This window comes from Sorghum bicolor, chromosome 2 (assembly GCF_000003195.3).
Source record: "Sorghum bicolor cultivar BTx623 chromosome 2, Sorghum_bicolor_NCBIv3, whole genome shotgun sequence".
In the NCBI taxonomy this organism is placed as follows: Eukaryota; Viridiplantae; Streptophyta; class Magnoliopsida; order Poales; family Poaceae; genus Sorghum; species Sorghum bicolor.
The window spans coordinates 56151347-56165792 of NC_012871.2; the positions used below are offsets into that span (position 1 = coordinate 56151347).

The 14446-nt window shown below is 40.7% G+C and overlaps 2 protein-coding genes across 3 annotated transcripts; both read left to right on the plus strand.

Moving 5' to 3' along the window:
• On the plus strand, window positions 1195-4780 carry LOC8055571 (hypersensitive-induced response protein-like protein 2). 2 transcript variants are annotated; one of them, XM_021454856.1, is made up of 6 exons: window positions 1195-1459; window positions 2940-3135; window positions 3256-3376; window positions 3637-3728; window positions 3931-4027; window positions 4167-4780. In XM_021454856.1, exons 2-6 carry the CDS (start codon window positions 2947-2949, stop codon window positions 4520-4522), a joined length of 855 nt encoding a protein of 284 aa, XP_021310531.1. In that variant the 5' UTR covers window positions 1195-1459; window positions 2940-2946; the 3' UTR covers window positions 4523-4780. The 2 variants fall into 2 exon arrangements, with proteins under 2 accessions (XP_021310531.1, XP_002460109.1); XM_002460064.2 differs by lacking the exon at window positions 1195-1459 and having other exon boundaries at window positions 1473-3135.
• Window positions 9972-13431, plus strand: LOC8054614 (mitochondrial outer membrane protein porin 1). The gene is made up of 6 exons (XM_002460065.2): window positions 9972-10156; window positions 10286-10353; window positions 11424-11534; window positions 11777-11866; window positions 11947-12155; window positions 12826-13431. The coding sequence occupies exons 1-6, from the start codon at window positions 10111-10113 to the stop codon at window positions 13130-13132; spliced, it is 831 nt and encodes a 276-aa protein (XP_002460110.1). The 5' UTR covers window positions 9972-10110; the 3' UTR covers window positions 13133-13431.

The following is a 14446-nucleotide window of genomic DNA, read 5'->3' on the forward strand; positions in this document are numbered from 1 at the left end:
AATGTACACATGGTGATGGTGGCGAGCGATGAAGGCCCTATTTGGTTGATGTTGTTAAACTTTAACTTCTATCACATCAAATATTTGGACACATGTATGAAGTACTAAATATAGACTATTTACGAAACTAAAAATACATCTAGAGAATAATTTACGAGAAATCTTCTAAGCCTAATTAGTTCATGATTGGACACTAATTGTCAAATAAAATAAAATGCTACAGTACATGCTAAACTTTAGTTACCACAACCAAACACCTCTAAAGTAACGTCGGAATCACAGAAGGTCCGGGGTGGCTAGTTGCGTGCCATACTTACCAAACTGGTTTTCTTGAGGTTACCTTAAATTTATTTCTTCGAATTGAAGGGAAAAAAAAGGTCTTCGAAATATATCACCACAGAATAGTAGGTTTTCTTGAGGTTACCATAAGTTTATTTTTTCTAGAAGGAAAAAAGGTCTTCGAGATATATCACCATGGAAAAATAATAGTAAAAAAATATTGTTATCTAAATTTGTTCTAACAATTTTTTCAAGGAGGGGAAGAAAAGAATTTGTTTTAGCTTTTCTAGATATAAAATAGATTCTAGTTATTGTGCACTAAAAAAATTAGAACAACTTATGATTCCGAGGAGATGGAGTACTAGAAATGAGTTAAAAAGAGGTGAACCGGAAACTTGCTATTTTTGAGGTGATAATAAGGTCATGTTTGGATCACATGGTCTAAATCACTTCTTTATAAGCTCGAGAAATAGGAGGTCTAAAGTGTTGTTTAAAGTTTAGTAAATCCTACGAAACTCTAGACCACACAATACAAGTGAGATAAAATAATCTACAGTATCAGTTCTTAACTCTAGCCAATTAAACATGAGATACAGTAGCATTTCTTTCTTTTTTTAAGATGAAAAATGGAAATGGTGACTTGTCACTTTTCATGTACGGGCTGGAGGCTGAAAATCTCGAGAAGTACAGATCGTTGCTTCGTAACTCTCTCTATTCTTCAACCAAAGAGATTTTTGATTGAAAAATCAGGTCTCAACAATTGCATTGAACATTACACCCACATGGCAGTGAGCCGTGATTTTCAATTCTCATCCATCCATGAATTTTGAAACTTGAAACCACTGCTGCTTCCGGTTGGCTGGCACCAACCAAAACCAAAAGCATCCATGTCCTCGATGGCGGCAAGTGGCGGAGCCGGCGCGGACTCTGCCAGGCCAGCACCGCCGCCACACACGGTGACTGCCAGGCCCTCACGAGGGCGGGGCTTTGCTGGCTGGCGTGCCACGCGTCCATATATACACGCGCATCCGCCCGCGGCCCCCGGCGGACGAGAACCAAAACCCCAATCGCGTCGGCTCCGGCTCCAGCTCCAGCTCCAGCTCTACCCCCTGCTGTGTTCTGCTCTGCTCTTCTTCGCTCCTGTTCGCCGCAGGGATCCATCGATCGGTACTCGTGCAGGGTAATCGACCTCTCCTCGATCGCACCAGCGGATCTCGGATGGGTGCATTGGCGATTTGCTCCTTTGCTGCGCGTTCTTTGGGGGCACACTATAGGGTTCTTGGCGGAGGTTTTTTGGGGACGGATTATGGGTATCGTTCATAGCTCCGGGGTTTCATTTCATGATCTTTCGCGCTCTGCTAGCTTTAGAGTGCTAGTCTGCTAGACGCGGGATGAAACTTCCCTTTCCCTCCATTGTGTAATGGCGTGTTCCTTGCTCGAATCTTGCTTCTTTTTTTTTCCCCAGCTCCAGCTGCTACTCTGCTCGTCTTCTTTTCCTTCCCCCAATGCGGCTGTTTTGCACTTTTGGGACCGTCAGAGTGGGAGGGGATGAGAAAGCTTTTGCTTTTTCACGGAAGCTAAAGATTTTTGGGGGCTGGTTCAGATGGGATCGACATGCGTCTGAAATTTCGGGCGTGTCTAGTAAATTAAGCAGATTTCTTTATGTTCTTGGTGTTCTTGGTGGATTGGAAGACTCGCTTAGCTCTGATCTTTTCTTCTTTTTTTCTTTTGTTGTAAACAATTGTAGGCAAATGTGATGCCCTGCTTCGTATCTAAATACAACATGATAATTGTGTATATATTTCTTTTTATAGTATAGTAGGGTAAAAAAAGAGTCGAATTGCATGTTATCTTCAGTTTGTAGTCAGGTGGTGCCTGGCTCTGGGCTGTTAGACTTCACAGCCTGTGATTCCCATGGTTGGCTTAATGTGACATGTCATATATATCAATCTGAGTCCAATTGCATGTTATCCCTTGTCTGCACATGCCCATATATATCAATCTGCATTTTTTTTACCCCCTATATGATCAAAGCAACTCACTCACTGAACATGAGTAATTATCTTCTCTTCCTGACGTATCTAGTTTATATATAGTGTCCTACTCACATTTCTCACTGAGGAACATGAGTGGAGTAACCGAGTAATTATCTTCTCTTCTTGCCGGATCTAGTTTATATATATAGTTATTATGTCCTTGCCTTTGCTGAATATTTCTTCGCCTGCTACTTTTGTTCTTCAGTGGATATCAGCAAGCTGTTGGACAGTGAGTTTTTGGTGCGATGTGTTTACTCATTTGGTTTCAAAGAGTTCAAGTGCATGCATCACGTTGTTTCAGTTGTCCTCATGTTATGAGATTCTAATCTCTATCCATTCAGGTTGGCATGTCCTTTTTGACTTGCGTGCCATATTTATGGCGCTCTCTCTCTCTATGATGTCCAAACTTGCATTGGTGTACCATAAACTTCATTCAAGTTGATACGTGCCATAGTCCCTTCTGTACCTGAGGCTCTGAGTCTGAGCTATCCATAAAGTATTTGTTCTTGGAGTTAGGATATGCTCGGATGACAAATGAACGGCCTTGCCTTTACACTCTTGTCCTTTACGTATGCATTATTGGACTGCTGGTAGCATACATGACAGACATCTTATTGTGTGCAGATAAGACATGGGTCAGGCTTTGGGTTTAGTGCAGGTTGATCAGTCAACTGTAGCCATCAAAGAAAACTTCGGCAAGTTCAGTGAGGTCCTGGAGCCTGGTTGCCACTTCCTGCCCTGGTGCATCGGGCAGCAGATTGCTGGTTACCTCTCCTTGCGTGTGCGCCAGCTGGATGTCCGCTGTGAAACAAAGACAAAGGTTTTCTCAATATTACATTCTGTTTGATGTCTGATTTGTGCTTTGCTGATGAAGCTATGGCCATGATCGAAGAATATTTCTGCCAAGCTCTAGCATAAGAAATGGATTTTATTTGTTCAGGACAATGTCTTTGTCACTGTTGTTGCATCTGTCCAATATCGTGCTCTCGCTGAAAAGGCATCTGACGCCTTCTACAAGCTGAGCAACACTAGGGAACAAATTCAGTCGTATGTATTTGATGGTAAGTGTTTCCTCTGTTTGGAATCGTACTTTAGGTGTTTACTTTGTAACGTGTAGGCATCCTATCTTGTACTCGTGCTTGTCCTGTCTCGTTGTTCTGTATTTGGTCTCTTCAAGTCCTCACATACCCTATGCCAATTGACTGTTTTTTATGCTTGCTAATCTAGAGGACATAAATTGTACCTTAGGGGAGAAAATTATGTTTCTATACTGCACAGACTGAAAGAATAAGTTCTCATGTCCATTCATTGCTCATTCCAGTCATCAGAGCTACTGTTCCAAAGCTGGACTTGGACGATGCATTTGAGCAGAAGAATGACATCGCGAAAGCAGTCGAAGAGGAGCTTGAAAAGGTTTGTGTCAAGCATTTGTTTTTTGTTTAATTGTTCTGTTGAATTTGCTTTAGAGCATGCATTGTGTCAAGCATTTGTTTTTTGTTTAATTGTTCTGTTGAATTTGCTTTAGAGCATGCATTTTGGTTTGTTTAATTGTCGTGTTGACTTTGCTTTAGAGCATGTAGAATCTTTTGATTGACCTGGGTTGTTTGTGGTGTAGGCAATGTCTATGTACGGCTATGAGATAGTGCAAACGCTAATTGTTGATATTGAGCCTGATGACCGTGTCAAGAGAGCAATGAACGAAATCAATGCAGGCACGCACTATATACCTTTCACATAAGTATTGCGTCAAATTACATTAGCAATACCGCATTTGCTGAGACACAAGCATCTACTAGTTACATTGACTAATTAATCTTACATGCTACCCTTTTGGTTGTATGACACTCACAGCTGCTAGAATGAGGGTGGCAGCCAGTGAGAAAGCTGAGGCTGAGAAGATACTCCAGATCAAGAAAGCCGAAGGAGAGGCGGAATCCAAGTACCTGGCTGGTGTTGGTATTGCAAGGCAGCGCCAGGCCATTGTGGACGGGCTGAGGGACAGTGTGCTCGCCTTCTCAGAGAACGTTCCAGGCACCACTGCCAAGGACATCATGGACATGGTCCTGGTCACCCAGTACTTTGACACCATGAAGGAGATTGGGGCCTCCTCCAAGTCCTCTTCAGTGTTCATCCCCCATGGCCCTGGAGCTGTCAAGGATGTCGCGGCGCAGATAAGGGATGGCCTCCTGCAGGCTAAACTGCAGTGAGAGGACCCTGAGAAAAAGGATTGGTTCTGATTCGCAGAGGGGTGAGGGCATCGGTTCAATGGTGCTATAAAATTGCTAATTATAATATAGCTAGACTTTGCATGGTTTGCAAAAGCTTAGTTGTGACCTGTGAGTGAGCCTGGGTATCCAAACCTGTCAGCTATTTGGTGATATTCTATGCTCTATGTTCTGCGTGGATAATCCTATGGGTCAGACTCAGTTTATAGCATTGAAAGTGCAACTTTTGAGAATTTGCTATGTGTTTTGCCAACGTGTGTTGTTGGGTGAATGTGTTTTGACTAGCTCCATTTTGAAGGACTGCAATGGGGTATTGGCACATTTTGATGCTCAGTTAGGCTATTCTACGAAATCCTTTTCAGGTTAACAGTGTAGTTGGATCTGTTATCTAGCACTCTTAGACGAAGAAAATTCGTATTACAGCAAAACACTCTGCACTGATATTGTCCAAGCTTTTAGTAAGTCAATTCTAACACAAGGTTTCTTGTATAAAGTCAGGTATACAACCCAACACCCAACAAACATGTACATTTGCACTTGCACACCCACAAGTATGGACCATGTAGCTACAAAATGCAATTACATAAACGATGAGCTCGATACAAGCAGCTCATGAGCACACCAGCAACCTACCTGATCAAAATGACAGGTGCGGGGATGCAGAGAGCAGCATTGTGCCCAGCCAAGGTCAAGGGCACAGGCTACGCAGGCTTCTGATCGCACAAGTAGCGCATAGCGGCAGCGGCTCACGCGACACCGACAATCCAAACTGGTTCCAAGCATCCAGGTACTCCATCCTCCACTCCTCTCTTAGCTCCGCGGAATCGCGGTACCATTGCCTGGTGATCCACAGAAGGATGAGCAGGTTTGAGAACACAAGTGTGAGCCACTGACCATTTCACTAGCTCATTTGCAGGAAAAGGTAACAGAGCAGATCAGGATTTGGTGCAGCATTTGTAGAGTGAGACTGTTTCTAATTCTGGCAACAACAAAACACATTCCGTGGTTTTTGCCAAGCGAACCAATACTAGACCGACGTACACCGCAGCCAGTAAATAAATTGTGAAAAAACAATCAAGACAGTCATACTAATCGAATTGAACATGAAAAGAAAAGTTCAGTTCAGGACCCAACAACTCACAGCTGGTCTCTGGAAGGATATGCAGAATTGGAGTGTGTGGAGGCATGTCCAATTCAGAAGAGAGGAGTGTGGCATAATAACGTAACACCAGCTTTTTCATCTAGTTAGCATGCACAAGAAAGAAAGCTATACAATCTACTATGATATGATCCAGCTCTGATTATTAATTGCTGGCGGTTGCCACAGAATCAAGATACTCTCTCCAACAGCATCAAAGAGGATGTAGCTATAGACAGTCCACTGAACAGGTTGATCAACCAGGTTACTACAGGATCAGGATGAACCGTTCCAGAAGCACTGAGACACCCAAGACAAAAGGCCACGGCACGGGGGCATTCCGTCGACCACCGCGCGCGCGCGGGGAGAATGAGAGGCGAGGGAGGGGGCAACTCACTTGCAGACGAGGGAGCAGCTGAGGAGGTCGACGCAGTCGAGCTGCGAGAACACCCGCGCCATCACGTGCGCCGGGGCCCGCAGCGCCGCCGCCGAATCGCCCCGGACCTCCTGCTCCTCCTCCCCTTGCCGTGGCGGCGCCATGGCCGATCCGCCCGCCCGGCCGCCCCGGCTCTTGTGGACAAGTGGGCTGCAGAAGCCTCGATCGATTCGCTACCCCCTCTGCTTCTTGTGGCACCGAGGCTGAAGAATTGGAGGCGGCGATCCGATTTTTATTGGGATTGGTTACGCCACGGAGTCCCAACTCGATTCGTCGACGATGACGAGGGAAGGAAAATAAGAAAGAATGCCATCATCTGAGTCTGACGCGACGAGATGTCGATTGTTTGTCCCGACAGCATACATGACATGAGGTGATCCGTGGATAGAACCGCTGAAACCGTGCGTGATTACGCGATTCATTCATGATAACATAATTTTCGCTTTCCTCTTTATTTTTTTATTTAATGCTAGGAAGAGGGATAACATAATTTTCTTAGGAGATAGGAGAATGACCTGATCTTTTTTTTTGGCACGATATATATGTCCACTATATTAGGCTGGTTAATTTTGGGCTAAAATTTACTCTCTCTATCCCAAAACAAGTACACATCTCATACTTTGAGAAGTCAAATATTTTTTAATTTGACTAAAACTTTAGAAAATAATGTTTATATTTTTATCTTAGAATATGTTTGTTATGAAAATAAATGATGTAATTCATCCAATGATATTTATTTTGTATCACTAATATTAATATTTTTATACATATATACTACTTGCTCGAATTTTAAATTCATTGACTACTCGAAGTGCGAGAAGCACATTTATTCTAGATAAATGGAGTAGGTCCTCAACTTTTACAAAAGTCGGTTGTCAGGTAACGAGTTGGGTTGGCCGGCAATTTTTACAAAAGTCGGTTGTCAGATAGTGAGTTGGGCTGGCCGATTCATCACAAGATAAAATCAGCAAAGGTTTGTCTCTGATAAAAAAAACAAAACAAACATTGTCAGGTAACGAGTTGGGCTTATCAGCTGAATCTACCAGCCATTCAGTAGTATTTTTCTCTCATAATAAATCAGTCAACAGTACTTTTTGTCATGGCTTATTAGCCAAACGAACAAGGCGCTTTGAAGAGTTGTGGTGAGTGCTGGTTGTCAGGTATTGCAATTGGAGAAATAAAAGGTTGACTATGATCACGTTAGAGCAACTTTAGGAGCTTGGTTATTCTTCTTATGTATGGTATTTTAGAATTTGTATAGAAAAGTAGACTCCAATAGATATTTTATCTAATTTTGTAAAATAGGATGTTGATTATCCCTTGATTTTCGGTGGTTATACATAGCCAACTATAGGCGTTGGCTATATGACTTTGTAAAATAACAAGTTTGTAGATCTCTTTTTTTCAAAAAAAGTTTTTTCTATTCTAAAATTGCTAAATAATGGATTTTGACAACTAATTTTAGCAAGATTGTTGAAGTTTCTCTTATTGTTGAACTAAAATGGACCTTTTTAAGACGAAAAATTCCTCTCTAAAACAAACTAAGAGAAAGTAGGCAAAAGAAGAGCATAAGAATCTCACCTAAGGCCAGTCTTAATGCATGTTTCATGAGAGTGTCATGCACATTAAATAGGGTGCCACATAAGCAAAATTACTGATTTGGTAGGGTCATTAAATGAAAGAGTTTCATCAGATGAGAGAGGAGTTTCATCCCCATGAAACTCCTGTGGCTTGGTTACCTAGTTTATAGTCTTGGTAACTTATCATGAAACTATGCATTGAGACTGGCCTAAGTACATGCACGAATTCTAGTTTTAAAGTTGTTCATAAAAGCTGTTTACTTTTACCCCTCACATTTTCGGTTGTTACGCCTGTTCTACATGGCCTATATATATATACTGATAGCTCTCCAAAACATTATAGAGCGGATGAAGGGTCCAGCCAATAAAATTTCTTTAACAAGCACAATCCAATCATTAAGAAAACAGAATCGAGATGTCCAGCTACACAAAATTAATTATATAGTTAAAACCAATCATACGTCTAAAATATTTGGACGTATCATACTCGAGAGTTCCACGAAGCACATGGTTGGAAAAGAATAAAATCATTTTGCTCGTGGCCAACATTTCAAAACGCTAAAGACACGGCAAAAGCAGCACATAAGACACACAGGCAGCCATTTTATATATTGAACCTTAGCAGAGAAATACAACCAATTATATGCGGGCCTTGTTTAGATCCAAAAGATTTTTTTCGTTTTTATTTGACAAACATTATCCAATCATGAAGTAACTAGGCTTAAAAGATTCATCTCGCGATTCACAGACAAATTATGCAATTAGTTTTTGTTTTTAGTTATATTTAATGCTTCATTCATGTGCCGCAAGATTTGATGTGGCGAAAAATCTTGAAAAGTTTTTGACTTTTTGGGGTGAAAGCCGCAATATCTGTTAATTATATTGTACTCCCTTTGGTCCTGTACATGTGGTGTGCACAAGCATTTTTTTGTTTGGTCACATGCACGGATCCAGCAGCGGCAAGGGAGTTGGAGGCCCCGCCGCTGCTGAGCTAGTGGAGTTTCTACTGTTTTTTTTCTAATTTTAAACACAAATGTATAAGATAGGGGTGGCTGACACCTTTATTTTTTATAATATATTTTGTGAATTTCATTCTTGATTGATGTTTTTAATATAAAACTACTTAAAACTATTATATTTTTTTCTATTTTGAAGGGTTTACAGTAGAACTAAGTCAATATAGCATTTTTGTTTAACCTCCTAATTTTTTGACTTCATCCCTGTTTGGTCATAATATCTGACGGAGTGAGGATACCAAGACTAAATTATAGTTTATATGATTGGTTAGGAACGAAGCTGCATGAATGGTGACTAGCAACGAAGCGCGTACTTAGAGCAGGTTGCCCTTTTCACTTTATGAGTAGTAAACAAGTTAATGCTATATGTCTAAAATCTCTATCAACACAATCTCTCATAGATGATGGTAGAATTTTTATTTTGATACATATTTTTTTTGTGTGCATGTGTACACGTGCATGTCCTCATATTTGCATAAAATAGGGTACAATTTGGTTAACTTGATAAACAAAAGAGATGAATGGATCAAATCAGAGTGGATGATGTCACTCCAATTTTTTGGTCAGATACAAAATATGTGCATATGTAGAAAATTATATACTTGTCAAGAAATAATTTAGAAAAAAGATAATAGCAACTAATACACAAATAGTCTTGCATTGTAGTTTTTTTTGGTGCCTATCACACCGACAATTAACATTTAGCACATAAAACAACAACATCACCAAATCAGATTTCTTAACTAACAAGTTTTTTTATCCACATATCCTATAGTTTAGTCGCCTGAACAGTTTTGTCTTTGTTCTTCCATAGAAAAAAAAAATGATTTGTTTATTGTGAGTTGTGCTAATAGATTTGGATCATTGGATGGAGATCTGATGGTTGATAGCTTTTGCCTAACAAATGATATATTTCAGACACTTGAAATATAGCATATTCCTTTTCTATCTTGATTTTTTTTAGTGTAGGAAGAGAAACTAGCGCTATCCTATTTAAAACACTCGATAATCCGTATTTATATCCATTAGATTTTACTGATTTTATATTCTACCTCGCATTCCTACACAATCAAATTCAGATTATCTAAGTTTTTTTAAAAAAATTAGATTATCGATATTTAATTACATAAAATATTCAAAAATCTTTTAAATATAAATATATATCTTTATAAGATTCGGATTTAGATCGGATGCTAGTCGCCGTCTCAACTTTTGTTGCGCGTGTTTAAACTAGGGTTTAACCGGGGCCACACGTCAGCCTCCACGCCGTGGTTTTCTCCGCCTTTATTCCCCCACCTCTCCACCCATCCGCCGCCTCCCAATCATCCTTCCCCAACCTCCCTCCATCCCCGCAGCATCTCCACGCCGTCACACCTCGTCGCGTCGTCACCGGCGAGAAGATGGTCGGGCCGGGCCTCTACGCCGAGATCGGCAAGAAGACCAAGGGTGGGTGCCCGTCCGTCCATCTCGCCCCTCCTTCCCCACGGATCCCTTTCAAGCTCTGGGTGTCGGGGATGGAGTTACGCTGGATTTTTCTCTTTTGATTGACGGTTCCCTTATTATCGTTCTCCGCAGATCTGCTGTACAAGGACTACCAGACTGACCACAAGTTCACCCTCACTACCTACACCTCCAATGGCGTCGTAAGTGCTCCGCTCCGTTCAAAACACCCCCCCTCTCCTCTTCTTCGCCTTCGGTCCTTTGTGCTAGGGCGTGGGCGTGCAGTGCTTTCGTCGGACGGGGACGAATCCGGTTGATGTAGCTGTGGGATGGGTTCATGATCTTCTATTGGATTCGTCTGTGGGGTTCGGATCCTGTTGCTCGATCTTAGCGAGTGAGTGGCTGTTTGGTAGCGAAAGCCAGCACAGGAGATTATTATCGATTAGATTATTAGGTTCCTGCATAGCCCTGCTTATTAGTTGTGCTCTGTGTCTAGCTTCTTGTTCGTTTTTTTTTTTGCTGTAGGGTATATGATTCAGCAATGTGTGATTTACATGCGATGCTCTTTTACTACTTGTTGTGAGTAAGTGGGTCGCTAGAGAATACCACTTGACCGGGGGTGAAAAGGGTTCGAATAAAAAGGACAGTGGAACCCCATGTGGTTGCGGTTCTAATAAAAACTGTGAGGTGATGTGAAATAGCAGCAAGCTTGAGTTATGTAACTGATGTCGGGCTCAATTTTCAAGGGGTGCAACACATGTTAGCACTATGTGGATAGTGGGATGACAGTTGGGTAGTCGGTTATGAGTAGAATAATTGTAAGTAGCTGAGTGATGTCAATGCGGTTCGGTGGATTCCTTCCATGGTTGGGGTGTGAGTAAATTGCAGGTTTTAATGGGTTTTAGAATTTTAGGAAAAATGTATCTGTACTGAACTAAAACAATTGAGGATAATAGAACTATAATTGAAGTATCAAACACCTTATAAGACATTGAACCCCAGTTATGCTGTTACCATAATGATGTTTCTCAACTCATGAATCATGATGATGAATTTTGCATCTTGTATTTTCCCTTCATGTATTGGAATCTGGAATTATATATGCTGTTGTCTAAATGGTAAGGCTTGCGTGATTTAACAGCTAATAGTTTGGCGTGCGTGTGTATATTTGATTGTTCTCTTAATGCTGCCTACGCGCTTGTACTGAAAATTGTTACTATGTTAGAATTATGTCCTTATGATTTTAGTATCCTCTGTTGCTTTTTTCATGCAGGCTGTCACTGCTTCTAGCACAAAGAAAGCTGACCTGATCTTTGGTGAGATCCAATCACAGATAAAGAACAAGAACATTACCGTAGATGTGAAAGCAAACTCAGAGTCAAATGTAAGTCTCTGTCTGTATATGTATATACTTAACCCCTGGAAATTGCATGCTTTCCTCAAAATGGACATGCAACATGTTCATTTCTTGTGATATCACCTAGACTAATAATTGTAGTTTGACAAACTAGATATCAAGCATGCTATTTGTGTTGGTCAACAGTTTGCTCTTTGACTAATTAGTTGATCTGTCATATTTCTCACTGTTTGAGTTTTGTTGACTGCTTGCTTTGATGTGCTGTTCAGATCATTACTACAGTTACTGTTGATGAGATTGCAACACCAGGACTGAAAACCATCCTTAGCTTTGCTGTTCCTGATCAGAGGTCTGGAAAGGTAATTATCTAATTCAGTTTATTATTTCTTAAGTGGAAGGTTATTCTTCAATGTATTCATTTATTTATTTCTGGTTGCAGGTTGAGCTTCAGTATTTGCATGATTATGCTGGAGTTAATGCAAGCATTGGTCTGACAGCCAATCCTGTCGTCAACCTCTCTGCTGCCTTTGGCACTAAGGCTCTTGCAGTTGGTGCAGATGTCTCACTTGATACTGCCACTGGAAACTTAACCAAATACAATTCTGGACTGAGGTTCACTCATGAAGACCTCATCGCATCCCTGAGCCTGTGAGTTTTCAAAGTGTAGTAATCTTATATATTTTGGCACTGTATGTCACTGTTATTTGACAATGCTTAAGATTATTTGATACTTGTAATTTCTTTATTTATGGTTAAGTGCAAATCCCTGCTTGATGCATCCTAACTTCAAGCGTGCATAAAAATTAGTCAAAATATTAATATATTGTCACCGTGATTTCACCTTTTGATACATTTCTCAAATGGAGTTTTTGAAAGAAGCAACTTTATAATTTTGCTTCACTTTTTGTTTGCAACAAAAATGAGTTTGTAACTCACTCAGATTATTGCACGTACAGAAATTGGTCAAAGTTACTGACTTTGCTAAGCGTTTTCTGTTTCATTGAAAAAAAGGGATCTCTTGCAGTAAGCTGGTGGCAATATGGCTAATATTGAGCCGTGCCTCCAGGAAGGGTTTGATGCTCAGTATTTTGGTTTTCTACTTGAGTAAAAAGTCCTATGTATAATTTTGGGTTTGAAGCTCAGTATTCTGGTTTTCTAATTGAGTGAAAAGTCCTATGTATAATATTCTAATATTAAATGAAACTGATGTCATAGCTCCTCAACAGATATAATCCCGTTTCTTTTAGGATGTTTACTGTCTTATTATTGCAGTGTGGCCTTCCAAATTTCATGTTACTGATCCAACCTTCTCCTGCAGGAACAACAGGGGAGACAGTCTTACTGGAGCTTACTACCACAAGGTGAGCGAATTGACCAACACAGCTGTTGGGGCAGAGCTTACCCACAGCTTCTCGACCAATGAAAACACCGTCACCTTTGGCGGGCAGCACGCTCTGGACCCACTAACCGTCTTGAAGGCCCGCATCAACAACTCTGGCAAGGCCAGCGCCCTCATCCAGCACGAGTGGAGGCCAAAGTCTCTGGTCACCATCTCGGCCGAGGTCGACACCAAGACCATCGAGAAGAGCTCGAAGGTCGGGATCGCCGTGGCCCTCAAGCCCTGATTGGTTATAAGACCATTTTTTTTCCTTCTAAGCTCCTAGCATGACTGTTTGGGTCAGATCAGGTCAGCTGGGGAAAACAAAAACTGTTGGGGTTCCCGGCATCCTTTGGTCGTTGCAGTCTGTTGATTTCATGAACTGCGTAATGCTTCGTTGAGGAAATTTTTCGGTCATCTGTGTAGCGCTCTGTTAAATGAGCAACCTTCACAATAATTCAAGCTTTAGAATTCTGAACTTGTTTACAATGGTTGATTGTGACTTTGTGTCAACTGAGGTAGGGGCGATTCTGTTTTCTGCAACCATTTTTCTGTCTTGGTGTCGGCGACTTGACCCAATCGATTGATGTGTTTTTTATTGGTGCTGTCTTAATTAATGTCATATAATCCGATCAGTTTCTGCTGAATTCAGTTGATTGTCAACCTCATGCTTGGTTGCCAGTTATTCTGTTTTCACCCATGGTCTGTACCGTGTGACGGTGTGAGAGACGTCTTCCATCTGATACGAGCACGTCTTCCAGCTGATACGAGCATGAGAAATCAATATAGGTCCTGATAGGAGCATGATAATTCAGGCCTTGTTTAGGTTACCCCGAAAACTAAAAAGTTTTTAAGATTCTCTGTCACATCGAATCTTGCGGCACATGCATGAAGCATGAAAGATAGATGAAAACAAAACTAAGCACACAGTTTGCCTGTAAATGGCGAGATGAATCTTTTGATCCTAGTTAATCTATAATTGGATAATATGTACCACAAACAAACGAAAGTGCTACAGTAGCGAAATCTAAATTTTTTTCACATCTAAACAAGGCCTCATTTCTTATTATACCGGGTTGTCGTTTGGTGACATGTGTTGCTATAATGTATTTAAACTATGTTTTTAATTGAACGGTCCTCTATCTACAATTCTTCTCCGGGACGACCAGGGGGCTAATTTTCATCTGCAGACCAGCTTATATATACGAATAAAAGGTATCATTGTTCAATGATTGATGACAAATGTAATAACAAATTTACTTTCATTAGTTGGATTGGATCATTGGATACTCAAAAGGATATTTGTACTCAAAGTACGGATGGAGACATGTTTTAATTAAAGTTTATGGTCCGACTGGTTACTCGCACAAAACTTGCATTACATAAACCGTTTAGCAGAATAGGTTATACCTGCACAAGTGAATGTAATTTTGTACTCTCTTTATATCCGTAAAGAAAATCGTTTAGGTTAGGTTTTTAAAGTCTAACTCTGACTTCTTGTTTTTATAGAAATATTTATTAAAAAAGTAACATGTATATTTTTGTAAACATATTTTTCAAG

Coding starts and splice junctions, on each gene's coding strand:
- LOC8055571 (XM_021454856.1), top strand. CDS start 2,947: ATGGGTCAGGCTTTGGGTTTAGTGCAGGTTGATCAGTCAACTGTAGCC. Junction 3,729..3,930: donor TCGAAGAGGAGCTTGAAAAG/GTTTGTGTCAAG, acceptor TTTGTGGTGTAG/GCAATGTCTATGTACGGCTA. Junction 4,028..4,166: donor AATGAACGAAATCAATGCAG/GCACGCACTATA, acceptor TGACACTCACAG/CTGCTAGAATGAGGGTGGCA.
- LOC8054614 (XM_002460065.2), top strand. CDS start 10,111: ATGGTCGGGCCGGGCCTCTACGCCGAGATCGGCAAGAAGACCAAGG. Junction 11,535..11,776: donor AAGCAAACTCAGAGTCAAAT/GTAAGTCTCTGT, acceptor TGTGCTGTTCAG/ATCATTACTACAGTTACTGT. Junction 12,156..12,825: donor CTCATCGCATCCCTGAGCCT/GTGAGTTTTCAA, acceptor CTTCTCCTGCAG/GAACAACAGGGGAGACAGTC.